This window comes from Epinephelus moara, chromosome 17 (assembly GCF_006386435.1).
Source record: "Epinephelus moara isolate mb chromosome 17, YSFRI_EMoa_1.0, whole genome shotgun sequence".
NCBI classification, from domain to species: domain Eukaryota; kingdom Metazoa; phylum Chordata; class Actinopteri; order Perciformes; family Serranidae; genus Epinephelus; species Epinephelus moara.
In genome coordinates this window covers 31,232,292-31,260,262 of record NC_065522.1, presented here as the reverse complement: position 1 = coordinate 31,260,262, position 27,971 = coordinate 31,232,292, and the positions used below count along the sequence as shown (strand labels likewise).

General features: G+C 43.8%; 3 protein-coding genes across 9 annotated transcripts in view; all 3 read left to right on the top strand.

Annotated features, from left to right (window-relative positions):
- On the top strand, positions 1-4,872 carry LOC126404362 (motile sperm domain-containing protein 1-like). Of its 7 annotated transcripts, none has more exons than XM_050067544.1 (6): positions 1-86; positions 2,407-2,739; positions 2,881-2,956; positions 3,045-3,322; positions 3,423-3,578; positions 4,231-4,872. In XM_050067544.1, the coding sequence occupies exons 2-6, from the start codon at positions 2,499-2,501 to the stop codon at positions 4,257-4,259; spliced, it is 780 nt and encodes a 259-aa protein (XP_049923501.1). In that variant the 5' UTR covers positions 1-86; positions 2,407-2,498; the 3' UTR covers positions 4,260-4,872. The 7 variants fall into 7 exon arrangements, 3 of the variants coding, with proteins under 3 accessions (XP_049923501.1, XP_049923502.1, XP_049923500.1); XM_050067545.1 differs by lacking the exon at positions 1-86 and adding an exon at positions 163-180; XR_007571442.1 differs by lacking the exon at positions 1-86 and having other exon boundaries at positions 1,146-2,739; positions 4,231-4,583; positions 4,714-4,872.
- A 149-nt stretch (positions 4,873-5,021) lies between these two features.
- LOC126404368 (zinc finger protein 239-like) lies at positions 5,022-11,843 on the top strand. Its single transcript, XM_050067551.1, has 2 exons — positions 5,022-6,257; positions 8,866-11,843. Exons 1-2 carry the CDS (start codon positions 6,198-6,200, stop codon positions 9,490-9,492), a joined length of 687 nt encoding a protein of 228 aa, XP_049923508.1. The 5' UTR covers positions 5,022-6,197; the 3' UTR covers positions 9,493-11,843.
- A 371-nt stretch (positions 11,844-12,214) lies between these two features.
- Positions 12,215-27,971, top strand: part of LOC126403883 (zinc finger protein 271-like) — a 26,541-nt gene continuing 10,784 nt past the window's right edge. The window contains exons 1-3 of the mRNA XM_050066702.1: positions 12,215-13,400; positions 16,975-17,856; positions 24,503-25,429. Of these exons, the coding sequence (XP_049922659.1) occupies positions 13,308-13,400; positions 16,975-17,856; positions 24,503-25,429 (1,902 nt within the window). The 5' untranslated portion in view covers positions 12,215-13,307. The remainder of the gene's footprint in view (positions 13,401-16,974; positions 17,857-24,502; positions 25,430-27,971) is intronic.

Here is a 27,971-nt window from a genome sequence, read left to right as displayed (position 1 = left end):
CTCCTCTACGCTCATTGGTTGAAAGCTGCAGATGGGGCGGGGCCTGCAGATGCAACAGCTTGCTGAGGAAGTAGAGTGATCCGGAGGTGAGTAGAGACACACAGGTGAGATTCTAACGGGATAACCTGCGATCCAACTCGATTTACCGACAGTGTCCGTGTCTGTCAACGTCTCCAGCAGGTGACAGTGACTTCTGCTGCGTCATGTTGCCGTTATTTCACCGGTTATTCTCTGACGGGTCGGTGTGACGAGGCAGCTAGCGTTAGCTAAACTCTGCGAGCTAATAACAAGTTAGCATAGTTCGTTCTTTATTTATTTCATTATTGTCATTAATTATGACATACAACACGTGTTATACCGCATGTTAGTGTTGACACATATAAAACATGACGTTTAAACTAGAACAGAAAAGAAAACGAGAATATTCCACATGTTGTTATCATCATGCCGTCATCGTCATATTTGTTGTTGTCATTGGTGGAAAAAGTACTCAGATGTTTTACTTCAGTAAAAATACCACACTGTAGAAATACTCTGTTACAAGTAAAAGTCCTGCATTGAAAATTACTCAAGTTTTAAACAGTTATCTGAATCTCTAAAGTAAATTTAGTGAGGTAACAAGTACAATCCTGACTCCTACACGCTGTGAAGAGCGTAAACACAAAAAGAAAACAATGATTTGTAAATACTTATTGACCTTTAGTCAAAGACAACAAGGTGGCAGGGAAGTAAAGGAAAGAAGGAGGCGGAAAAGGGTACAAGTAGGTAGAGAAGGAAACAAGAAAGTAGAGAAGAAAACAAGGATGTAGAGAAGGCGAGGAGGAGGTAAACAAGCAAAGAAGGATTTAGTGAAGGAAAGAGGGAGGTGGAGAAGGAAGCAAGGAGGTGAATATGGAAAGAAGGAGGTAGAGAAGGGAGGAAGGAGTTACAGAAGGAAGGAGGGAGGTGGAGAAGGAAGCAAGGAGGAAGAGAAGAAAAGGATTTAGAGAAGGAGAGGAGGAGGAGGAGAAGGAAGCAAGGAGGAAGAGAAGAAAACAAGGATTTAGAGAAGGAGAGGAGGAGGTGGAGAAGGAAGCAAGGAGACAGAATGTAAGAGGGAGGTAGAGAAGGAAAGAAGGATTTAGTGAAGGAGAGGAGGAGGTGGAGAAGGGAGGAAGGAGTTAGAGAAGGAAGGAGGGAGGTGGAGAAGGAAACAAGGAGGAAGAGAAGAAAACAAGGTGTCTGGGAAGTAAAGGAAAGAAGGAGGTGGAAACGTAAAGGAAAGAAGGAGGTGGAAAAGGATACAAGTAGGTAGAGAAGGAAAAAAGGATTTAGAGAAGGAGAGGAGGAGGTGGAGAAGGAAGCAAGGAGACAAAGCAGGAAAGAGGGAGGTAGAGAAGGAAAGAAGGAGGTAAAGAAGCAAAGATGGATTTAGTGAAGGAAAGAGGGAGGTGGAGAAGGAAGCAAGGTGGGGAGGAAGGAGTAAGAGAAGGAAGCAAGGAGGTAGAGAATGAAACAAGAAAGTAGAGAAGAAAACAAGGTGTCTGGGAAGTCAAGGAAACAAGGAGGTGGAAACGTAAAGGAAAGAAGGAGGTGGAAAAGGATACAAGTAGGTAGAGAAGGAAACAAGGATTTAGAGAAGGAGAGGAGGAGGAGGTGAAGAAGGAAGCAAGGAGGTGAATGTGGAAAGAAGGAGGAAGAGAAGGAAACAAGAAAGTAGAGAAGAAAACAAGGATTTAGAGAAGGAGAGGAGGAGGTGGAGAAGGAAGCAAGGAGACAAAGCAGGAAAGAGGGATGTAGAGAAGGAAAGAAGGAGGTAAAGAAGCAGAGAAGGATTTAGTGAAGGAAAGGGAGGTGGAGAAGGAAGCAAGGTAGAGAAGGAAGCAAGGAGGTAGAGAATGAAACAAGAAAGTAGAGAAGAAAACAAGGTGTCTGGGAAGTCAAGGAAAGAAGGAGGTGGAAACGTAAAGGAAAGAAGGAGGTGGAAAAGAATACAAGTAGGTAGAGAAGGAAACAAGGATTTAGAGAAGGAGAGGAGGAGGTGAAGAAGGAAGCAAGGAGACAAAGAAGGAAAGAGGGAGGTGGAGAAGGAAGCAAGGAGGTGAATGTGGAAAGAAGGAGGAAGTAAAGGAAACAAGAAAGTAGAGAAGAAAACAAGGATTTAGAGAAGGCGAGGAAGAGGTGGAGAAGGAAGCAAGGAGACAAAGCAGGAAAGAGGGATGTAGAGAAGGAAAGAAGGATTTTAGTGAAGGAGAGGAGGAGGTGGAGAAGGAGGGAAGGAGTTAGTGAAGAAAATGAAGAAGTAGAGAATGTAAGAAGGAGGTAGAGAAGGAAGGAGCGAGGTGGAGAAGGTGCAATGATTTCAACATGAAAACAATAATTTGTGTGTTTTCTATAATCAATATATTGATGTTTTCCCGTCTGCAGCTGGCGGCGATGCTGTGACATCACACGGCCGAGGCGTCCAATGACAGCGCTGGGATCATGGATGCGTGTGGGACACCACACAGGGCGGAACAATGAGGACGAAGGACAGCCATGACGGACGGGGACGGGGCGGGACGACGGAGCAGGGGGGGAGGAGAGGGGACAGGGGGCAGGCGGTGGCGAGACAGGCGGGGATGGGTGAGACGGGGGGCGTGTCCCCGCTGCCTGTCTTCCTGTTCCCCTCTGAGCTGGTGTTCTACTGTGAACAGAGGAGCTCCCACAGGAGAGTGTTGACCCTGTACAACCCCTACAGCTTCAGCCTCAGCTTCAAGAGTCAGTGTCTGTCTGTCTACCTGTCCGTCTGTTTACCTGAGTGTGTAGAGTCTTTGTACAGTCTGCCCCCTGCTGGCTCTTCAGGAGATAACAGCCTGTCTGTCTGCCTCTCTCTCTGTCTGTCTGTCTGTCTCTCTGCAGTGTTGTGCACAGCTCCCTCTCTGTACAGGGTGGTGGAGGCGGAGGGGAGCGTCCGAGCTAAATCCTGTGTGGACCTGTGAGTACACTGATCATGTTGTCCAGCCCTGCGTCTATGTTTTAAACACAGCACCAAAAACTGTGACATCACTTCCTCTTCCTGTCAGGGTGGTGCGTCACCTGGATGTCTCCCCCGGCAACTGGGGCCGCAGGGACCGGTTCCGTCTGGAGGTGAGGGGAGGAGGTCAGGTGGGAGGACGGGAGATCTGGGCCGAGCTGAGAGGAGGAGAGGAAAAGGGAGGAGGAGTAGAGGAAGAGGAAGAGAGGAGGAGGAGGAAACAACGAGGGGAGGAGAGGAGGACAGCAGGCCAGCAGAGGGCGCTGTCTGCTCTGTCTCCTCTGCTGGTGCCCACACACACACACCTGCAGCTGCCCACCTGCACAGGTGAGATGTTGCAGATCAACAGGGAGGCACAGCAGTGCACTCTGGGAACTGTAGTCAGCTTTCTTTTGAACTTTGAAACCTTTTCTGTGTGTGTGTGCAGGTGTGCGCAGTCTGTCTCAGTGGGTGGTGTGTGTGGTGGTGGGGGTGCTGTGTGTCGCAGTGTTGATGCTCCCCCTCCACACTGAGAGCAGCTCCATGGTTCCACTCTGCCTGCACGTCTCCACCAATCTGAAGCTGGTCTGCGCCTACACACTGGGTAACACACACACACACACACACACACACACACACACACACACACACACACACACACACACACACACATACACACAGTCTGTCTTATGTAGAGAAGGAAACAAGGTGTCAGAAACGTAAAGGACACAAGAGAGTGGAAAAGGATACAACAAGGTAGGGAAGAAAACAAAGAGTTACAGAGGGAAAGAAGAGGATAGAGAAGGAGATGAGGAGGTAGAGAAGGAAGGAAGAGGTTAGAGAAGGAGATGAGGAGGTAGAGAAAGAAGGAAGAGGTTAGAGGAGATGAGGAGGTAGAGAAGGAAGGAAGAGGTTAGAGAAGGAGATGAGGTAGAGAAGGAAGGAAGAGGGTTGAGGAGAAAAGAACAAGGAGGTAGAGAGGGAAGGCAAGAGTTGGAGAAGGAAAGGAGGGAATAGAGAGGGGAAAAGGGGGTGAAGATGGAAAAAAAGGTAGAGAAGGAAAAATGATATAGAAAAGGAAACAAGGAGGTGGGGAAGGAAACAAAGAGGTGGACAGATAAGGCAAGAGTTGGAGAAGAAAAACGTGGAGAAGGAAAAAGGATGCATAGAAGGAAAAAAGAAGGGTAGAAAGAAAGGAGGTGGAGAAGGAAAGGAGGAGGTGGAGAAGGAAACAAGTCTGTCTGTCTGTCTCTCAGGTCTTCTCACCATGGTGTTTCTACGGTAACCGGTGACATCGTGCTGCTGCCGCCTCCTCTTCTGTCTGAGTGATGGCACCGTGGCAACCAAGGACCCTGATGACCTTTGACCTCCATGCTGTCCATCAGATACACACAGACTTTCTCCATGAAGTCAACACACACACACACACACACACACACATCTGAATGAGTCATCAGTGACTGTTCAACAGAGTCAGATAGAACTTTATTTAAAACAGGAAACACACACAGTCAACCTGCAGGTCGAGACCCTGACGACGTCTTCAGGCGGACGTCCTCAGGTGATGGTCGTCTTCAGGTGGACGTCCTCAGGTGATGGTCGTCCTCAGGTGGTCGTCCTCAGGTGATGGTCGTCCTGCTCAGGTGGACGTCCTCAGGTGATGGTCGACCTCAGGTGATGGTCGTCCTCCTCAGGTGGACGTCCTCAGGTGATGGACGTCCTCAGGTGGACGTCCTCAGGTGATGGTCGTCCTCAGGTGATGGTCGTCCTCAGGTGATGGACGTCTTCAGGATCAGTCACATGGAAAAAACACATTTCTGACTTTAATTTTAATTGTTTTGCTTCGTTGTTGTAAAAATACTTTTATGTTTCCTGCTCATTAAATGTTTATTGCTGACGTAGTGTCATTCTGTCCTCCATGTTTAAAGGGACAGTTCAACATGTTGGTCTCTGTTGTTTAGCTTAGCTTAGCATAAAGAGTGGCAGACAGGGTGCGCTCCTTTCCTGCAGAACAGTCCGGCAGGAAGTGACCAAACCGACATCACACAACTAGTGGTGATGAAGACCCCCCTGCTGCGTCGCCTCATGTGACCTTGTCTCTGCCAAAAAGTTGCACACGAACACAACACAGCCAACCAGCACAATAACTGTCTACACAAGCAGACGGCGGTCGTCTGTATTGTCATCCAAGAAAGGAAACAGGAAGAGCGTCTTGATGCTAGTTAGCCAGTTAGTACATGAACAACACACTGTTATTTAGGGACGGACTCAGCCGTGGCCGAGTCAACATACTGAATCTGTGGAAAAAAAGCCAGTGGAGTCCAACTAGTGAGACACACAACAAAAACTAGGATGACAGACATTGACTGACGGCCCAACTTTGACCAACGACTGTCTATCACAACTTAAATTCAACTAAATATAAATGTTGAAATTTGTCTGTTTTTTTTGTGTTCAACACATTATGACTTGTTTAGGACTTGGGACTTGACTTCGGACGTGCCTGTATTGTCTTGGGACTTGTCAGTTGGCACTTGACTCGGGACTGTCCTATCTTGACTTGGGACTTGCCTTGGGTCTTGTCTGTCTTAACTCAGGACTTGTTTGTCCTGACTTGGGACTTGACTTGGTCTTGTCTTGACTCAGGAATTGTCTGTCTTGACCTAGGACTTGTTTGTCTTCACTTGGAACTTGTCTGTCTTGACCTGGCACTTGTCTTTCTTGCCTCGTGACTTGTCTGTATTGACTTGGGACTTCTCTGTCTTGACTTGGGACTTGTCTGACTTGACTTGGGACTTGACTGACTTGACTTGGGACTTGACTTGTCTGTCTTGACTTGGGACTTGACTTGTCTGTCTTGACTTGGGACTTGACTGACTTGACTTGGGACTTGACTTGTCTGTCTTGACTCAGGAGTTGACTGGCTTGACTCGTTGAGTTTTAAGACTTGTGACTTGTAGAACAATGACTCGGTCCCTCCTCTAGTCTGTGACCTGCTGACAGGTCTTGGTAGAGGGATGTCCTCCATTCTGGGAGTTGTTGAGTTTGTGGAAACTTAATAAACTAAACATGACGTTGTATCTTTCATTGCTGCTTAGCAACAGTAATTTAGGGAGGCGGGGCCTAGCGAAGACTGAGTGGTCGCGAGAACACTAATGTTCGCGAGACTTGCTTTTGACAACAGACCACCAGAGATCAGGACCAGAAACAGTGGAGGAGCGGAATGGAGGAGGACAAGAGAAGACGAGCAGCAGGCTCGTCCTCTGATACCAGCGATGCTGCGGTCAGTGTTGATTACATCATCCATAAAAACAATAAAGACACGAGGAAGAGTCTCGAGGCTCCGTGGATCATCCGCTCATTCTCTGGTTCACTTTGAGCTCGCGGCGGCCATTTTGTTCTCCTCTGAGTTCACTGAGGAGTCACTAGAGTTATAATATTTAATAACTTTCAGTATGGGGACAAAGCAAATGAGTTTGCTCATTATTGTTATCAGTCGGGACATTTCTGTCCTCTCACAATATCAGCAGAGACATGTCCGTAACGTCCCTATGCAAACCTACACCCTTAGGTCTGATGCGCTCATTCTCTGGTTACACATCAAATCTGGAAAAGGGAAATCTAAAAACCGTCCAGGTTTGGTGTTTGCAGGTTTTTATGTCTCCGTGTTTCCTGTTTTCATCTTTAACTCACTCTTCGGTTTATAGAGAGTTGCGCGCGTGGCGCGTTGCGTGATTATGCGAGAGAACAAACGGGACTCTCTGAGGGACTGTCCGTTACTTGTTAAGGGGGACGGGTGGTGCACAAAGTTGGAGGTATGTCAAATAATTTTGTAAGCACATGACGTGTTTTCAGTTTTGGCTGAGGGAAGGGGCGTACATATTTTCACGGTTGTATTTATTTATTTATGTTACCGCAGATTTTTAAAGAAAATATGGCTCCACACCCGCTGCAGGCAGTGATTGTGTTCCTTAAAATGTTTTTGTTGAAATTTTTAAAGAAAAATCATCAAAATTTTATCAATTATCACAGCCAGAAACTGTAAAAACAGAAATGATGGCTGAATTTTTGGATTTTCAAATTTCTATAATCAACCAACCAAAACAAGAAAAGTGAAGGGGGGGTTATTGGTTTAACCTACTGTTGAAAATCGCCAATAAAAGCTTCTAAAAACAACTTGGACATGTTCCAGTAGGCAGTCCCTCCAGAAAATCGCGATCGCAATAATTAACTCAAATTCAACGAGTCCGCAATATTTGCGGGGACTTGCAATTTTTCAAAAGACCCGCGATTTTCCCATATTTTTCGTCATTTTCCAGCCGACTGGAAGTCGTTGCGCACGCAACGTCATCAGACGCGTCATCAAATGTGCTAATGGCATTGCAGTATGGAGAAACGTTCTGTATTGACATAAGAATTTGCACTTTGTTTAAATGCAGACAATATGTGTTGAATTTATTAAAATGTTATGTTTACAGAAGAAGTAGCTTACATGTTGTTTTACAGTCACATTGTCTGGTTTGAGAGCTACAGTATTCACTCAGGATTTTTTGCAACATTATTGGAGTCCATGTTTTGAAACTAATTGAATAAAACTAAAGAAGAGAACTATAAAAAAAAAAAAACATTTGCAGCTATTTTTGTAATATTCAGTATGATAATTATAGCAAGTGATTACATGACTTATTTTTTTGGAGGTAGTAATTGAAAAAAAACAAAACACTTTTTTTCTCCTTTTGTCATTTGCCACAATTTTCCGCTAAAAACCCTGCAATTAGTATCGCAATTTTTGGCAAATTCAAGGGTTTTTTTTGCCGTGAGATCCTGGAGGGACTGAGTAGGGATATGATTTAAAGTCAACAACAATGACCAAGATTACACGTTTGCCTGATGTTAGCATGTAGCTACATGTACGTTAGCAGTGTATTTGCAGCTGGGGAATGACTAATGGAAATTAGAAGCACTTTCTACTGTTAAAAAACCCAATACAGCTTCTATAAACAACCCACACATTTTCTAGCCAGAATATGAAGTGACATTACCAACAGTGACTGATGTTAGCATGTAGCTACACGTACGTTAGCAGGCTATTTGCAGCTTGGAAATGAGCACGGGCATCTTTGGTGATAAGGCCTGTCACAATAATTATGTAAACAACTTCTTGTACAACACTTGGAAATGACAGCGATTATATTGTTGACCTCGAAATTGCCCAGTGTTTACATGTGTTCGTTTACATTAGAATGTCACCAATGACAGAATTCTCAGAAAAATTCAAAACAGCACTTTAAAGCTGACACAGCGTAGCTTACCGCTAGCTTGCAGCTGCACTTTTGGAGTGCAGTAGGCACAGTCCTGGTAGTTGTTAGCTTGCTAACAAGTCTGTCGTATTTAGTTTTATCCTCCAACAACTTCATTCTCCACTCCGTTAATCCACCAGATCTTTGCTGAACTTGTCTATTAAGCCCCGTTTCCTCCAAACACCGACCCTTCGCAGCGTTTACCATCTACATTTGAGCCATCGATGCCGGGTGTTTTTCACCGACCCATCCCTGTCTTTTTAGCGAATTCTGCGTCCACAGAATGAGGCTGCACGCCGACATTTTCAGAACAAAATAGAAAGTTGTCAGAGACGCTGTATGAAGGAAGGAGTCGCTGTGGACTGAAAACTGCTATCTCCATGGCGACAACAGTAACACTAGCAATCACATAACGCAACGAAATAGGATGTCGTCTGTGACATTACATTCTTCAAATGTGTGACATTGAATGACACTTTGCTCTGTTGTTAATTTGTCATTTCTGAAAAGTAATACTCATTTCAAGTGTCAAGTGTCCTATCATAAACCAGACTTTCCTTTCTCTCTCTGTATGTCTGTCTGTTGCTATAGAAACAGGGAGGAGGCGACAAACTCAAGCCTCACCGCTGTGTGTTCTGTGACAAATCCTTCGCATTACCCAGAACTTTATGGGTTCATCTAAGAGTTCACAATGGGGTGAAACCATACAAGTGTGACCTCTGTGAGAAAGCTTTCACCACTCAGGGTCAACGAAAGATCCATCGACGTATTCACACCGGAGAGAAACCGTACAGCTGTGATCTATGTGGGAAATCTTTCACCACTGGAGGCCAACAAAGAAGGCATCAATACGTGCATACTGGAGAGAAACCGCACAGCTGTGACCAATGTGGGAAAACTTTTGGTGTGGCAGCTCATCTAAATGCTCACCTACGTATTCACACTGGAGAGAGACCGTACATGTGTGACCAATGTGGGAAATGTTTTCACTCCAGCGGCTATCTGAAAGTCCATCAGCGCAGTCACACGGGAGAGAAACCATACAGCTGTGACAAGTGTGATAAAGCTTTCATCACTGTAAGTCAACTAGAAGCTCACAAACGTGTTCACACTGGAGAGAGACCTTTTGTTTGTGGCTACTGTGGGAAAGCTTTCGCTGTTCAAGGAACTTTAGACAAACACCAACGCTCACACTTAAGAGAAACAACTGAGGTGTGAACAATGGGGGAAAAGGTTTTCTCACAGAGGCTACCTTAAAGTCCACCAACGCATTCATACAGGAGAGAAACCATACTAGGAGTTTAATGATTTAATTTAATTTAATTTAATGATCAACAATATAATATCAGCGATACCATGAAGACATCGGAGCACATCGTTATTATTAGGATACACTTTTATTTTGAAAGTCTGTGTTACCGTCAAACAACAGCTGGCAGAAAATGCCATGCAGCCAAGAGAAAGACAGCAGTGTGGAAATAATTTGGATTATGGAGAAAATATAGGTCATCAGACAAAGAACATGCCGTATGCAAACAACACTGTTATGTGATAAAACATGACGTACCTGCCTGGACAGGCATCTGACCCTGCTAGCTTCTCACTACAGCAACACCAGCTGCTCAGTTTCAGCAATGCCAGGCTGAAATTCAACAGCTGTTCTGTCGGGAGATTCGGTGACTTAAACCAATGACGAAAAAGAAAAAGTACAAATAATATGTTTTTGTAAAAATTATGAGTAGGGGAAAAGTCCGCTAGCTGCAAGGCTAGTTTATGCAATTTAGAAATGCTTGAAGTAATAATGGTGACCAGCGAAAATATTTTACATGTCTCTGAACCTTGACAGTTACTACTGAGCTGAATTTTGTGTTTTTGTTGAATTATCTTGTTTTATGGCCGTTAGGAGACGTTTGTGAAGTCTGAGGAAGAGTTGTAGCTTCTGAACAGGAGCTGATCCGTGTGCGGACCTATTTGTTTCCTATGTTGTTTAGAGAAGTTTGTCTTCGGGGCTTTAAGCCACATAGCTCTGAAGTTTTATGAAACAGAGGATGGTTTGGGTTCAAATGAAAAGATATCTTCCAGAAAGGTCTCTCTCTCGTCGGTGTGTTAGTGGAGTCAGTTTAAGGAAAACTTAACTGCATTGAAACATTTTTTTACATTATTAATGTGTTGTTTTTGTTTTTGGCGGCTGAAAGTAAACGTGGAAGGGATGACGGTAGTGATGGACAAATGAAGCCTCATGAACCATTTTCTTTATTTTCTGACTCCACCAGATGGCGCGCTTGGTTTAAAGATAAAGGCTGAAGGAAAGTCAATGAGGTGTGCTTCTAAACCTTTGTTGAACAGACAGCGCCATCCAGTGGCTTCAGAAAATAAAGACAGTGGTTCACGAGGCCTCATTTGGCCATCACTAGATGACGGCACTTTCCGTCACCAGTTATGTTAAATGATTTGATGATATTGTTTCATATTGATCGCAGGCCCCTGAATTGAATCAAATTAAATTGAAATTGTATTGTGGCAGAAGGTTTGATGTTGTCAAATACCGTATTGTTGCCCAAAGAATCGATAAAATGTCGTATCGTGATGAAACCAGTGATTCACACCATTAGCGGCCATTTAATGCTCAACGTTAGATGCGTACACAGGCAGAGCCTCCTGTCCATACTCTGCGTTAATTTCATTAGTATTTGTGAAGGTTTTCAGAAAGCTTACAGATTTGGATGAAACGCAGCAGAACCAGCGGTGATCATGACGGCAGTGTAGACCACCTGGAGATGACAAAGACATTTAGAAATGGAGGAACGGAACAAATCGGTAATATAGTGAGACGAATATTCTGTCAACATTTTGTGATGTGTTTAATGACCTCGCAGAGCACCACCATGGAAAACATAGAAAGGTTATGGAATTTCATAATCTCATTTTCCAGGCCTGGAAAACTCAGAACTCAAGAATTTTGTTGCCTGTGATGAAGTTAATTGTTACAGTAATCTTCTGGTGATAACCTTTGTAATGTGACATAACTGAATTTGTTTTCGGACGCCGACATAACAAGCTCTATGTGTGCAGAAATGTACCGTAACCATGCCGACAGGTGCAGCAGACACAGTGAGGTTCGTTGTATGAGGTCCTTGAAAGGTCGTGGAAAAGTTTTGAAATGTGTGTGAACCCTGCTCTGTTTAAAGGAGCATTATTACGACCTCCTCCACCGTCGCCTCGTTTGCTGTCGTTTAAACTTCTGACTCCGCCCTCTGCTGCCATCTATCGGCTGAATCTGTGACATCATAAAGGACGCAGTGATGATGTTCGCCTGTCCATGAAAGATTCAGATTTACCTCCAAGGTTTTTGTCTCCACTGTCACTGTCTTTGCCTGTTTGTTTTTTTATTGTAATCTATTACTCCAAACTTAGTAATTCTACACTTCCTGTTTTGATTGTAAACCCTAACCAGGGACAGTGGTCACACATTAGTCATGGCTGGAAACCTGTTTATATCACGTCTAGTTTGTAATCTTCATGTGAAGCAATGTGTTATGCATTTGTCAAATAAACAAGTGTTGAGATCACGGGTGGAGGTTTCATTTAATCAATAAACAAAATTCTGAACTTTTTTTTAAATCTGCAGGTGGCTCCTTTACACGTCAATACTAAATTTATTATTTTGAATTAATTCATAAACCCCTGGACTTTAATGGTTCATGTGTTTCAGCAAGATTTCTGCTCACGTTCAAAACAGATCCCACATCTCCACGCAGCTGTATACTTCAGAGGAAAACACTGTACTGCATTTAGCTGACAGTTAAATGTGACTGGTGATGCCGGGTCCCCAAATCCAGTGATGGCCAAATGAAGCCTCGTGAGCCACTTTCTTTATTTTCTGACCCTGCCAGATGGCGCTCTTGGTTTAAAGATAAAAGCTGAAGGACTGGCAATGAAATGTGCTTTCAAACCTTTGTTGAACAGACAGCACCATCTAGTGGCTTCAGAAAATAAAGACTGGTTCATGAGGCTTCATTTGGCCATCACTACCCAAATCACTAACTTTGCCCCTGGTAATAATAAAAGCAGAGCGAGGAGCGGCTGGATGAGTCACAGAGCAATGCGTCCTCGTATTTATATATAAATCCATCTAAAGTGTGACTAAAACTGAAACCAACACAAAGTAGTCTGAAGTCTGAAGACGTCACTTTCCACTGCTGAGCATATGACAGCAGTGATGGTCAAATGAAGCCTCGTGAGCCACTTTCTTTATTTACTGACTCCACCAGATGGCGCTCTTGGTTTAAAGATAAAGGCTGAAGGAAAGGCAATGAGCTTTCAAACATTTGTTGAACAGACAGCGCCATCCAGTGGCTTCAGAAAATAAAGACAGTGGTTCACGAGGCTTCATTTGGCCATCACTATTTGACAGTCCTTTGAGGTGGAGCAGGTCAGGGGACAAGGAGTAGACGATGAGAATCCTGACTGACTGGAGTCCAGAACCTTTTCACCATCTGATGCCATCGCATGTGGAATTTTAGTTTTTCTGGTGCCCAGAGAACAAAACAAAGACTTTCTTCCAAAACAGCACATTTACATGTCCAACATGTGTCGAGTCCTTGAACACATCATGTGCGCCTAATGGTTCAATCAGAGAAAAACAAACAGAACCAAATCTGAGCTGAAAATAGTCAAAAATGACTTTATTCTACGTCTCATTTAAAATTTGGCCCCAGAAAGTACAAACTAACCAGCAGCACCACAAGAGTGAAAAACTGAGGCTTTTTTTTCCTGAACTCCAGGATTTAGTCTTCAACTTTTAACTTTCAAACATCAACGTTTTAAATAATTTATGGTGAGGAGGGTTGTGTGTTTTCCTCCACTCCCTCAGGGGGAGTCACACAGCTACACCCTCCTCTGATAAATAAACAACAGTCCCTAAAGCTCTACAGATCCCTCTTTCAATGACTGGCAGGAAATCTGCTGCCTAGCAACAGTAACCAAGAGGGGCGGGGCTTGTGCAGGAGCAGGAGGAGCAGTAGAGGAGCGGAATGGAGGAGGACAAGCAGAACCCGGAGCACCGGAGCAACAAGGTCCGGAGAAGACAAGCAGCAGGCTCGTCCTCTGATAGCAGCGATGTTGAGGTGAGTGTTGATGACGTCATGGATAAAAAGGGCTTGACAGCAGCCACACTAAAGACACGAGGAAGAGTCTCGAGGCTCCGTGGATCATCCGCTCATTCTCTGGTTCACTCTGAGCCTCGTGGCGGCCATTTTGTTCTCCTCCTGTACTGGTTTCCAGTCTGCGGTCAGTGCTCCGGGTTGTTCTGTCTGCTGGGATTCAGGGACAGTGGACTTCCGGTTTGACGGACACAGACAGATGGTGATGAAGGACAGGTTGTTGTCTCTGGGTGGCGGGAAAATGGCGCCACGAGGCTTGTTTCTGCAGATGTTGAGAGCAGCAGTGTTGAAGTGGACCGAGCTTCATGTTTCTGTCAGCTCGTGTTCAGCTCACATCACCATCACTGCTGTCTTTGTTTATACAGATGTTCTCACGCGGCGCATTTCGTGTTCTCGCGAGAGCTCACATATCAGACAAGACGTCTGAGAGATGAGCTGCGGCCTTTTTTTTTTTTTATTTAGCTGCGGTGTTGAGTAAAAATAAATAAATAAATAATAGATTAAAAAAATACACACACACACACACAAGAGAGAGATATTAATATATATTATAAATTAATTACATGTATTATTAATTGGATATTATATATATCTAATTTTTCCACATTCAACCATTTTGAAACTGGTGGAGTGTTCAGAAATATTTTCTTTATGATTCTACATGTAAACATCTTTTGGATTAATATGTTTTGTGTTTTTATTTTGGAGAAATGTGATGGAATAACAGGTCCGATTTTTTTAATGACACAATTTAAACACTTTAATCATTTATTATGGTTTATTCTCTTAAATAATCTTCAAGCTGAGATGGTACAGATTTAAAGACACTCCCAAGATTTGACATCATGTCAAGGTAAAATACCAAAGTAGGCACTGACAGTCCATCTCTATTGCAGAGTTCAAAGGGTTAATAAGAGAGTATATTACACTCTAAGACAAATCAGGTCTTTTTCATAACTTAAAGGTTTTTCCCTCCTTGTTCCTTCCCTACTTTTTAGTCAGTAACTAAGATGCTGAGGGGAGATGTAGTGGAGCAGAAATGACAGTTGACAGAAATATGAAAACTCAAGTACATACTCCCAAGAAATGCCTAAGTTCTCTATACGTGATGTAGTGTGGCGGCACTTGTTATGTGAAGTGAGACTCTGCTGCATGTCTCTGTGTAGGAAAGTACCATAACCAGGCCGGGGAGTGCAGCAGACAGTGAAGTGGACGCTTTTCCGAAATGAAAATTGTATCGTGACTATCAAGACTAAGGCCTAGTCCACATGGACCCGTGTACTTCTGCAACTGTGTATTATTCTATGCGTTTGGCCACACGCAACCACACTTTTGGAAACCGTGTTTCTTTGAAACCGGAGTCCAGGGTGACGTTTTTGGAAGTTTTTGAATATCCTATCTACAGCGGTTGTGTGTAGATAGGATAACCGCAGTATTTTATTACCTGTCTCCATTGTTTGATGTCAGAGCGACGGTAAATAGCTAGTGAAATGGCAGACCAAACAAACATGCTGGTGCTAACTTTATCTGTGAGCGTGCTATCAGCTCTCTTTGAGTGCCATGAAAGGCACTTTATAAATAAAATGTATTATTATTATTATATGCAGCTGCTCGACCTCACGACCAACGAAGGAGGCTGCTCCTGTTGCTAGTTTCCCCAACTACACTACCACGAAAGGAGCGACAGGCCTGCCAACGGAGGTTCTGGATCTGGCCGGGTCGGACCTCAGACTGGTTCTCGAAACTTTCCCACCAGTCTGAGGTCCGACCTGGCCGGATCCAGAACCTCTGTTGGCAGGCCTGATCCACAAAGGAGCAGCCTCCTTTGTGGATTGGGTTGTTTTTATTTTCCGCACTTCCCTATTCCGGTACTGACTCTGACTTCTGATTGGTTAAAATGGCCTTTCCGTTAGAAGTTACATCGCCACCTACTGCTTTGGCATGTGTATTACATCACTTGGTAGCAGGTTTCGTGTGGATGTCATATTTTTTAATCACACCACTCGTGTGGATGAATTGTTTTGGGAAACCGGAGCCCGATAAACTTAGGTTTCAGAATTATACGGGTCCGTGTGGACTAGGCCTAAATTAGTCACTGAGAGTGGAGTACAGGGATCTGTCTGACACGCTGAATCTAATGAGGAAACATGAACCAAACCAAATCATTTTCAGGCAGATGCAGGTGATACTCACCAGGCAATCATTCAGCCTCAATCACACCCCACACACACACACACACACACACACACGCACACACTCACACATCACTGCCTCAACAAAAATTCAATGAAAAAATTTTGTCCGTGAAAATGTGGGAACTCTGATTTATACGGTGTAATAATTAATCGGTAATCAGTCGTACTTATACAGTAACCACCCTCTAAACTTTTCCCATTGACGTAGCTCTGAGGCCATGTTTTTGTGGATTTTAGCAACTGGCACCTCAGCTTTACGGCTTTTTTTGTGTGGGCATTTTTCTCTATTAAATTAGTATGTGATCAGTCAACTGCACAAACAGCAAAATGCTTACAATATTGTTTATTTTATCATACGTGTCATGTAGGGCTGAGCGATATGACCTCAAATCAATATTACGATTAACTGAATATTTTACCTCGATTACTATTAATGAACGATTATTTTGTTTTTTGCCCTCATAGTTCACTGACAAGGTTTGTACTGTAATCACGCTCAACTATTAAAGCTGGGATATTTTTCGAATGAGAGACTGCTTATCTTTGTAACTTTAAAATAACTGAAGGAAACACACACAGATGAACCGTTTTTGGTTATTGGCAATGTGGTCAGCAAGCGTCAAGACGTTCTTCCTGTTTCCCCTTTTGAGTGACGAATACAGACTACTGCCATCTGCTGGTGTGGAGAGTTATACATATGTGCCAGTTGGTCGTCCGCTGTCGTCTTTGTGGTGTCTTCATGTGGCTGAGACACAGGCGACGTGAGGCGATGCAGAGGGGGCTTTGTTGATGCTAGTTCTCTGAAGTTGTTTTGGTGTGTCTGGGCCTTTAGAGGCAACCGAGAAAGTCAGGAAAGTCTCAGTGTTTGAGTTACATTACAACATGTTCACCCTGTGGAAATACAATGATAAATACATTTATATAATTAGTAAAATGGACGCAGCAGTCCCTGTGATAGCTGCTGTTAGCTGGTACAGCAGAAGGTTCCTGGGTTTCCAAGTTGAACCTTTTCCACTGTCTCTTCAGCTGCAACAGACTAAAGCTTTAAGGTCTGAACAGATCCAAACCTATATGACTGGACCATGTGGGAGCAGGCCTTTGGAAAGTAATTAGAAATACGTCATGCAGGTCAGACCCCAAACATAGCTGCTGTTACTTGGACAAAGTTATTGATAATCAAAAAATATGCAAGAAATATATTTCTTTTATACGTTTAAAACTTTAAAAGATGTTTACAAAAAAATTGGGTCCTCAATAGAGATCTTTTAAATGCACAAAATCTCCTGTTGGCCCACTGTGTACATGACATCTCACTCTCTTTCTCTCTGTGTCTGTTTCTTTAGAAACGAAGAGGAAGGAAAGGACCCAGACCTCACGTCTGTCTGCACTGCGACAAATCCTACACCAGATCTGAAAATTTAAAGGTTCATCTGAGAGTTCACACAGGAGAGAGACCGTACAGCTGTGACGAGTGTGGGAGGACTTTTGTTCGAAGTAGTACCCTTAAAGGCCACCAACGCATTCACAGTGGAGAGAAGCCATTCCGTTGTGACCACTGTGGGAAAGGTTTTACTCGGTTAGATCACCTAAATACCCACCAACGAGTTCACACTGGAGAGAAACCATATAGCTGTGACCAGTGTGGGAAAACTTTCACAGAAGCAGGGACTTTGAAAAACCATCAACGTATTCACACAGGAGAGAAACCGTACAGCTGTGATGAATGTGGCAAAGCTTTCACAGAGTACGGGACACTATTAGGTCATCGCCGTGTTCACACGGGAGAAAAACCATACCGCTGCCACCTATGTGGGAGCTCTTTCTCTCGTAGTCACCATCTTAAAGTCCACCATCGCATCCACACTGGAGAGAAGCCGTATTGGTGTGACCTATGTGGGAGAACGTTCTCGTGCCGTAGTAATTTCAAACACCACCAACACATTCACACCGGAGAGAAGCCGTTCTGCTGCGACCAGTGTGGGAAAACTTTTTCTTCTGGCAGTCACCTCAAAGTCCACCAACGCCAGCACACAGGAGAGAAACCGTACAGCTGTGATCAGTGTGGCAAAGCTTTCTCAGAGTCGGGCACCTTGAGGGTCCATCAGCGCATTCACACAGGAGAGAAACCGTACTGGTGTGAGCAATGTGGGAAATGTTTCTCCAACAATAGTAACTTCAGAACCCACCAACGCATTCACGCCGGAGAGGAACTTTACTGTTCTGTAGTGCTGTAATGTTCTGGTTGGATGGCTGGTCATTATGCTCTTGTATGACCACAGTTTCATTGGTCAGACCGCAGCTGGACTTACTTTAAATAAGCCATGTGTCTAGCCAAGTGTTTCTTCTCCCAGCTGAAAACAGTTATTGTTTGGCACTTGGCTTTGTCCTCTGTGATTGTTGGTCTTTGTGGTATTTGTCCCGCCCCTTCTCTGCTGTGATTTGACGGCTGGTGACAGTTGCAAGCGCAGCGTTTTACCCAAAGTCAAAACATTTTCACCTCTCATTTGTAATTGGAAAATGGATACATAATCATAGAGGACTTAGATTGTTGGATATATTTCACATAGTCTCCAAAAATACACTGCACTTGTCTTTCTCTCACATGCAGCGTTAGCAATATTTAACATTAGTAACACTATGTTGTTTATGACACCATCAGCCCCACAGTTAAGTTTATAGTGTCCAGTGTGTCAGAGAGATGTACTCATCAGTTTTGTTCAGTGCTTAGTGATGAGCAGAGTTGGGTAAGGGTTACTTTAAAAGTAATCAAATTACTTTACTGTGTTACTCCCTGAGTAAAGTAATTCAAGTACTTTTAAAGTACTTCCAACGTTACTCCCTGAGAAAAGTAACTCAAGCACTTTCAAAGTACTTTTGAGTATTCTACATTTCCTATTGGGCAATGGACCACAGGGCGCTAAGCCTACATTTGTTTGTCTCCAAAATTAAAGTTATGGACCACTTGCCCTTCACTGAGATCCAATTCTCCCATCACAGCCGTCACTTTGACCAGTAGAAACACAGAACGATCTGCTGCCGTAGACAACTGTATGACAACAACACCCCAGCGTTTTTAATATTTCCTCTAGGGATGTTACCACACAGAGTAAAAGGGGGAAATGATGGTGTGAAACAGCAGAGGCACTTTGTCAACCCGCTGAGTTAACGTTACTGTCATTAGCATCAAGCTAGCAAACAATGGTACATCCTCACAGTCGGACATAAAGTAATAACATTAACAAATAGCGGCGGGGCTTTTACTCACCACAACTGCAGAGGCTCCCAGCTTCATTTGAAACAAACTACATTATAGACGGTCCGTTATTTATTAATCCCTCTGTGTGTTTATATATTTACTTTTTATCCGCTCCGTTGTCTTTGTAAAGTTAACATATCGCACCGTCATTTCAAACTCAACACTTGTTTCAAATTAAAAGCCCCTTATAACCTCGGCTGAGAGAATCCCTCCATTTTCTAAATAGGCTTTTATTCTGAAACATTTGTCAGAACTTCCTGTGGAAGATACAGTAGCTTGATAGTTTACGTATGGCGCTTCAAATGTAGCTCCTGCCATCTGCTGACGCTTTTAGGTGACTACAACAACATGTCGGCTGGCACATGAACAGACACAGTGACTCAAATAATAGTGAAAGTAATAAAAATAGGACAAGAATAACCCGATGACATCACACACGCCGTGAAAGACGACCGGGGATAATTGGTGAGTACCAGCGTGTAGCGTGTACCAGGCATAATGCAAGTCCTGAGTCTGAATGTCTGTTAGCGAGTCCTACTCCACCTATTTAGACTCCACCTATTTAGACAACGGCAGCATTTCTCCGACCACGTAGCGAGCCACAAGCTCCGTGGCTTCTTTCAGACTGATAGGTTTAACGTTATCTCCGTTATTAGAACCAAACGACAGTCGTTGCTGTTTCAGAGCTAAAGGACCAGCGTTCTAAAAGTAACGGAAGTAACTGATGTCTTGTTTGAAAATGTACTTAAGTATTTGATTACTCAAACAGCAAACTAACGCGTTAGGTTATTCGTCACTGCAAAAAGTAATCAAAGTACTCTAACTCTGCTGATGAGACACCCTGGAACAGGCAGCACAGCTGGAAAAGCGTTCACACTTCTAACACTACACACAGCACTCGTGATAAACATATCTCATAAATTATTCTTTGTGTGTACATAAATTATTTACTACTTTCCCTTCAGACGTGTCTTCCACTTTGGGTGTTTGTCCGTGCTTTTGGCAGATTTTTTTAGGTATGCTAATGGTATATACCTTTTGCATTTGACTCGTTGCTGCGTTTGTTTGTGACTGTTTGGTCACAGTTAGTTATATAGCGCATGTCACTTGGTTTTAAAAGGGTTTCTGGGTCATGACATATTACACAGGAGATCACATATGTTACTGTCTGAACACAGACTATGTTCCCTGGTCAAGTATTAATGTCACGTCCCGTGACAGGAAAAAAACAACACTCTGGTAGACACACAACGCCACCACTGAATGCTTGCATATTTCGACATCATCGCTCTTGCTTTTGAGCGCACCTGCTGTGCATGTACATTGAAAACAATGGATTTAGGGGCATCAAATATGTTGCATGTGTACGGCCCCTCAGGCATGTTAGTGGGGACAGGGAGACGGGTGGTAAATCAGTCACCTCCACTGGTGATGTAGGGTCATGGGGAAAAAAAAAATTCTTGACAAACAACAGATGATGCTCACTTTTTTGGTTGTGGGTGAGAAAAAATATGATGCTACACAGAGACCGACCTGCTAAATGTCAGACGCACCAGCGTGACCAATGAAATGTTTAGTGACTTGACTGATTTTTGGTCCCGTGTGCAGCTTCCCTCTCTAGCCTGCCTCCAGAAGGGGGCTCTGTTTCTGTTGTCGTGGCAAGGTGCTCCAGGTCTGATCCATCAGGGACGACTTTTGGAACCGAGCGATAGAGGGACTTGAAATCTGTCCAAGACTTTTGAGTCCTCACTGAACTCTGAGACATTAAAAGGACAAAAGAATCCGAACTCAACAAGAACTCTGACTCCAGCTCAGACTGTTTGCTCCTGTTGATGACATCAGGACACCAAAGTCTTCTGAGCTCTGAGCATCATCAACAACTTAAATAGCAGATTAATATGATGTATGTTATCATGTGTAACATATTTGATGTCTTATCCAGTGTCTTGCATGTGTCCTGTGTTTGTCCACATGTAGAGGATTGTAATGTCCATATCATCAGATGAGTTCAGCCTTTAATAAAACTAGTTTGTAGACTCTGCAGTGGGATTAAAGCTCCTGGTGTTGGTCTTTGCTCCTGTCACAGTCTCACTACTAAAGCTCAGACGCTCCTCAGGATCAGCTCCACAGGACTCTTAAACTAACATGTGTACAGATGTGAAGCCCTGACTGTATCTGACTGATGTTTAATGAAAGCTGTTGTCTTGTATCAAATATGAAGCTTACAGTCAGACACAGTGTATTCAGCCTGTGTAGCTGAGGGGACAGGTCAAACTGATATGATGCTGATTTACAGCAGAGTTTATGAACCATCAACAGAAAGTACAGTTTAATAAATGAATCTATCATAATTAAAACAACTGGAGACTGAGAACAAACTGATATATGAGTCTGATAATATTTTAACAGGATGTGAGAGTTTCTGTGTCTTCCTGTTGAGGCTGAAGGAGCCTACTGACGATGCATCGCAGCACATCTACAGGACGTTCTCTACAAACTGAGATGGTGAAAATCTGCTGTTCAAAAAAAAGAAAAAACTGCTGACAACACACAAAATAAGTAACTTCAGATGTTACTGAGTAACAAACTGATTTCTGACAGTAAACCTCACCTCATGAGAACACCTCGACTGACTCAGTGAGGAACTGAAACCGTGTTAGGGGGAGGAGACAGAGAGAAACCCACAAGCTGCAGACAGCAGCTTCACAGGGTTTGTTTCCCTTCCTTCTGATCTCAGTTTGAACTAAACCAGCTCTCTGAAACATCAGAGTCCATGAGAGAGGAGGAGCAGTAGAGGAGCGGAATGGAGGAGGACAAGCAGAACCCGGAGCACCGGAGCAACAAGGTCGGGAGAAGACAAGCAGCAGGCTCTTCCTCTGATAGCAACGATGTTGAGGTGAGTGTTGATGACGTCATGGATAAAAAGGGCTTGACAGCAGCCACACTAAAGACACGAGGAAGAGTCTCGAGGCTCCGTGGATCATCCACTCATTCTCTGGTTCACTCTGAGCCTCGTGGTGGCCATTTTGTTCTCCTCTGAGTTCACTGAGAACTCACTAAAGTTATAGTATTTAATAACTTTCAGTATGAGGACAAAGCAAATGAGTTTGCTCAGTTATCCTAACGTCCATATGCAAATCTGCACCCTTAGGTCTGATGCACTCAAGCTGTAGAGGAAGTGAAGTTTGCACACAGGCTCACATTATAACCCTACACTTATATTCAGTGGTTAATATACTGGTGTATCCATGTCTTGTTATACTCAGATGTCATCATCCTTTTATATTGTCGTAATAATTTCCTATTGTACACACAGAGAGTCTTCAACAGTCTGTGTGTTACAGCTGAATGATTACCACAGGAAATGTAAGAAGGGGCTGATGGGGAACTACAACAGCTGTGTGAACTGACCGTGACCACAGACTCACAGACTCACTGCCAAATTATACAAATAATTACATTACAGTAAAACTTCAATTAATGCTGCTTAAATCACTGAAATCAGCAGGCCTCTATTTGGGACAGCCTTTAATTCCCTTCACACACAAAACTGTTGCTCATAGATGAGAAACCAGTATGAATATGACTTACGTTATCTGAAGCATAAGTTTGAAAAACATCTATTATGAATCATCCATGTGATCTAACTCCAACAGGCAGTGCATCAGAGAGAGAGAGAGTTACGGTGCTCGACACAACACCACTTCATCCTGTTAAAACAATCCTCACAACTTATTCATGAAAAAGCCTTTTGATGGAGGTCTGAGCTTAAACTCCGGCTGCGTCTGAACGCCTGGGCCCAGACTGACACTCCTCACCTCCACAGCAGTTTTTAACCCCTTATTGTCACCACATACGGTTAGAAATGATGAACAAATGGCTCCTCTGTTGTCTCGAGGGAAACCTAGGTATGTTAAGAGTGTTTTTAAACACAGTAAGCTCCTGCATAGACATTTCTGTCTTTCACTCATTCACACGTTCAGTTCAGTGGTTTACTCCCTTAACTTTAAAAAAAAAAGCACCTGCACTAAACTTTAGAAAAATATGTGTAAAATGCTTAAAATTTTCTGTGATATTGTTATTTACTTTGAATTTGGACGATGTGAGCCTTCATGATATCATTGTGTTTTCACTGTGTTGAATCTTCTTTAACTGACAGAAGCACTTACAGTTATTCAGACTGTTGGAGGAAAAACTTCAGAGTGGGACCTTTCAAATGACACCATGTGTGTACATGTACTAAAGATGGAACAAGCACAGCTTTCATTTTACTCTGAGTCTGACTTGGAGAAACGCTTTAGGTGAATTCAGGTGAATTTTACAGGATGCTGAAGAGGTTTCGGCTGAAAATGTTTCATTTAGCACCAAAAAGTGACAATAAAATGTCACCTGTCTGCACAGGTGAGGTTCAGATGTTGGGTTTTGGTTCACAAGAGCTCTGGGCTGCAAATACATAATTTCAAAGGAGTTATTCACTCAAAGTGTAAAGTTTGGTCTGACAATGCTGAAATCTTTCATTTATTCTGTCTTATAATCAGGGCCGACATCACGATGACCTCATGTTATCACCTGGAGGTGCAGCTGCCTCTCCCCCACAGGGCTGTAGGCTCCATAGGAGTCTTAAAATGTGTTTGTCTTGTTGGGAGCCAGAATAGAAGGAGTCATGGCTCAAAACCAGCTGCCACTGCCCGTCAACAAAAACAAAGACAACTATAGTTAAATGTAGTGATGGCCAAATGAGGCCTCGTGAACCACTGTCTTTATTTTCTGAAGCCACTGGATGGCGCTGTCTGTTCAACAAAGGTTTGAAAGCACACCTCATTGTCTTTCCTTTAGCCTTTATTTTTAAACCAAGAGCGCCATCTGGTGGAGTCAGAAAATAAAGAATATGGTTCATGAGGCTTCATTTGGCCATCACTAGTTAAACGTGATAAGACCAAAGGACAGAGTGTCCAGAGTGCGCTCTGCCACTCTGAAGTCAGGGTCCCCTGGTGCCGCCTCGGTTGAAAACGCTGCGCTAAAGTGCCCTCTTGAGTGATCAAAACAAGACGATGTGCCCTGTTGGATGAAAACGAGCGGATGTGCCCTTTTGGCTGCCCTCTTGCGCACCAGTGGGGCCCCATGTCATGCAGTAGGTGCCCTTTTTTCCTTTTCACCCCTGCCCTTCAAACATCCTGAGTCTATCACTGAACCCAACGGTACATTCAGACAGCGCTACCAATTTATGAACGGTCCAGTTTGTGTCAGAGTGCGCTCCCACACTCTGAACGCACCACTCACATCATCTTCCTCAACTGTCTAAAACAAGCCAACAGAACTTGCTAGCTAGCGTGAGCTACTGTCTGATGAGAATTGATTCGCCTCCAGCGTGAATTGTGCGGGGCATCCGGCGTATGTGTCAACTGAGACACATTTAAGATGGTGTGCAGAAGCCGCCTACTCAGCGTACCACAGGCATATGCCGATGCAGTAATGGTGCAGACCCACTGATCTGAGCTCTGTTTGTGTTTGTTGATGTGTTTCACAGACATTCTCTAAATGTTAAATAAAGTTTTAGATATCTCGCTCCAACATAACATCTCATTTACTCTTTGTCTGTATGTCTGTTGCTATAGAAACGGAGAGGAAGAGAGGAACTCAAAAGTCACCGCTGTCAGCACTGTGACAAATCCTTCACATCAGCTGAATCTCTGAGGGTTCATCACAGAGTTCACGCTGGAGAGAGACCGTACAGCTGTGACCAATGTGACAAAGCTTTCAAACGCAAGTCTCACCTAAATCGTCACCAACGCATTCATGCCGGAGAGAAACCATTCAGCTGTGACCTGTGCGGGAAAGGATTCGCAAGAGCATGTTCTTTAAAACTCCATTATGGGATTCATACTGGAGAAAAACCATTCAGCTGTGACCAGTGTGGGGAAACTTTCCTACACAGGGGTCACTTTAAAAACCACCAATACAGTCACACTGGAGAGAAACCATACAGCTGTGACCAGTGTGGGAAAACTTTTGCTATTCTTTATTACTTAAAAAATCATCAGCGCATTCACACAGGAGAGAGACGGCACAGCTGTGTTGAATGCGGAATGGCTTTCACAAGGCGAACTGAACTTAATCGTCACCAGCGCATTCACTCTGGGGAGAAACCATACTGGTGTGACCTCTGTGGGAAAAATTTTGCCCGGTCGAGTGCCTTACACGTCCACCGACGTACTCACACAGGAGAGAAACCGTACTGGTGTGACAAATGTGGGAAAACGTTCACCTCATCAAGTGGACTTCGGGTGCACCAACGTGTTCATACCGGAGAGAAACCGTACAGCTGCAACCACTGTGGGAAATCTTTCACCTCTCAAGGGAGCCTAGAAGTCCACCGACGTAGTCACACTGGAGAGAAACCCTTCTGGTGTGACGAATGTGGGGAAACTTTTACCTCATCAAGTGGACTTAGAGTACACCAACGTGTTCATGCTGAAGAGAAACAGAAAGAGAAAACACTCCACCGTCCAGAGACAGCGTTAGCCACTGACGGCCAAGGCAATCTTTGAGTTAATCTTTGGCTGCTGCTCTCAGATCTCCACAGAGGAGAGTTGTGGGTGCAGCAAACAGCAGCAAAGACCCTCTGCTCTGAATGTGACCTGCTCCCAGCAGACACAAAAACTGAAGACACCTGAGAAGTCAGTGCACCATCTAACTTTTCAAGCTAAGGAGAACCAAGCTGAGTCAGCTCTAAACTGCCTGTACGGATACAGAGCGAGCCGATTCCTTTACATCGTTGGAACACACCACAGCGAAGACTTCACTGGAACCCCCTTCTTCTAAAGCCAGGTTCATCCACAACGGACAACCGCCGGCTAACAAGTCGTGAGTCAGGAACATATACGTTGAGGTAAATCCCCTCAGGCACTGTCTCTCACAACAGACAAATATCTCTACAGAATATTAAAGAGATAAAAAGGAAACTGGCTGAAACCAGCTGTGTCACAGACGATCGAATGGAAGGAGTGAGTGAACAGTGAATAACACTGATCATTTTGTTACAGAGTAACGTTCTTCTGACAAACCTTGGCTCCTGGAATTCATGTGGATACCACCTGAAACAACACCATCCATCCAAACACCATTACAGACCAAGTACTCCCCACTCCCTGATGGCAGTGGCCCCCCAGCAGGATAATGCACCATGCCACACCACAAAAACTGCTCAGGAATGACCTGGGGTACGTTACTCAGAGCTCAACCTGGCCTCCAAATTCCCCAGATCCCAATCTGAAGGAACATTCATTGGGCAAGGTGGTACCTCACCTCGCAACCCACAGGACTCAAAGGATCCGTCGACAACACCTTGGCGCCAGACAACACAGGACACCCCCAGAGGTAGTGATGGCCAAATGAGGCCTTGTGAACCACTGTCTTTATTTTCTGAAGCCACTGGATGGCGCTGTCTGTTCAACAAAGGTTTGAAAGCACACCTCATTGCCTTTCCTTCAGCCTTTATCTTTAAAACAAGAGCGCCATCTGGTGGAGTCAGAAAATAAAGAAAATGGTTCATGAGGCTTCATTTGGCCATCACTACCCAGAGGTCCTGTCTCAGTGCCTCGACAGGTCAGAGGCCTCATCATAGATCGGACTCGGCTCTGACCTGTTGTGGCCTGAACAAAGGACGTCTGGGGCATCGGTTTGAACCAAAGATGCTCGATCAGATCGGGATCTGGGCAATTTGAAAGCCAGGTTGACGCCTTGAGCTCATCGTCACGTTCCTTGGACGATTCCTTAGCAGTGTTTGCAGTGTGGCATGGTGCACTGTCCTGCTGGGGGGCAACTGTCATCGGGGGTACTATTGTAATCAGTGGGGGTACTTGGTCTATAACAGTGTTTATGTGGATGCGTAAAGGGGCAATAAACTCAATAAACTTTTTTATATCCGACCTAAAACAGACTCGCGTGAACTGGTTAAGGTTAAAAATCAAACACAAGGTTTCAAGAGGTGTGAGAGAACTTATCTGACGGCCGCAGCAAAGAAGTCCAGCGGTGCCTCCAAACAGGTTTCAGACTCACACACAGAGTCCCTTCATCCCACCTGCTCCAGGGATCAGCACACTCCTCACAGGAAGCTTTGTCATCCAGAACGTTCTCGCCATCCAGCTGATCCTCGTTTTAACTTCTGCTCACTTTACTTTTAATTTTATGTTTCTCTCTTTAAGGTTTTTGAGCAAATAATGGAGTAAACTTTGATGTTCTGCTCCTTGAGTCACTCTCACTCCTCTTTGTTCTCCTTCATGCAGCTTGTTGATTGACTTCCCTTCCCCCGCTCACAGGTGTGCCGGATTTATCTCCTCCCACTCTCCACCTTCCTGACACCTGTGTGAGGAGAACTAGGATAAAACAGATCATATTTTATTAGTAATAAAACATATTCAGAGGAGTTTCATCATCATCCAACTAAACAGCATAAAATACTCTGATGATTCTGGGGCTTGATGCCATTTTATTTCAACATATCACACACAATAACAATAAAATAACAAAAAAGTTAGAACATTGTGCAGGAGAGGTTGGAAACCAAAAAGGCTTATAAAGAATACCTCCCCTGTAAAGCTAACAAACTTCAAGGTGTCAAGGCTAAGTAGTAATATAAAACTAAAACTAACTAAAAATAATTTAAAAAATCTTTTAAAAAAAATCTTTTAAAGAATTAATGAAAAAAATCTTAACATATATCAGTGACTTCCTTTCAGCTGCAGCCGCCAAGATATACCTATTCTCAGTGGTCGCCTCCCATGACACCACTGAAACATCATACAAACAAGCACCCAAAACATTAGACAAGACAACTTTCAGATTTCATCTCTGCCATATTCTGAAGAATATAAACTACTGAGCCTGGAAACCTCATCATGTATATAAATATTTGTCTTGTATGATGATGATGCAGGGTTCAGCACCTCCTCACTGACTTGGTCAATCCATGTGAAATTTGGCACAGTGGTAGAGGGTCATGGGAGGATGTGAATGAAGCAATATTACATCAATTGGCCAAAGGGGGGCGCTATAGCAACCGACTGAAATTGCAAACTTTGAATG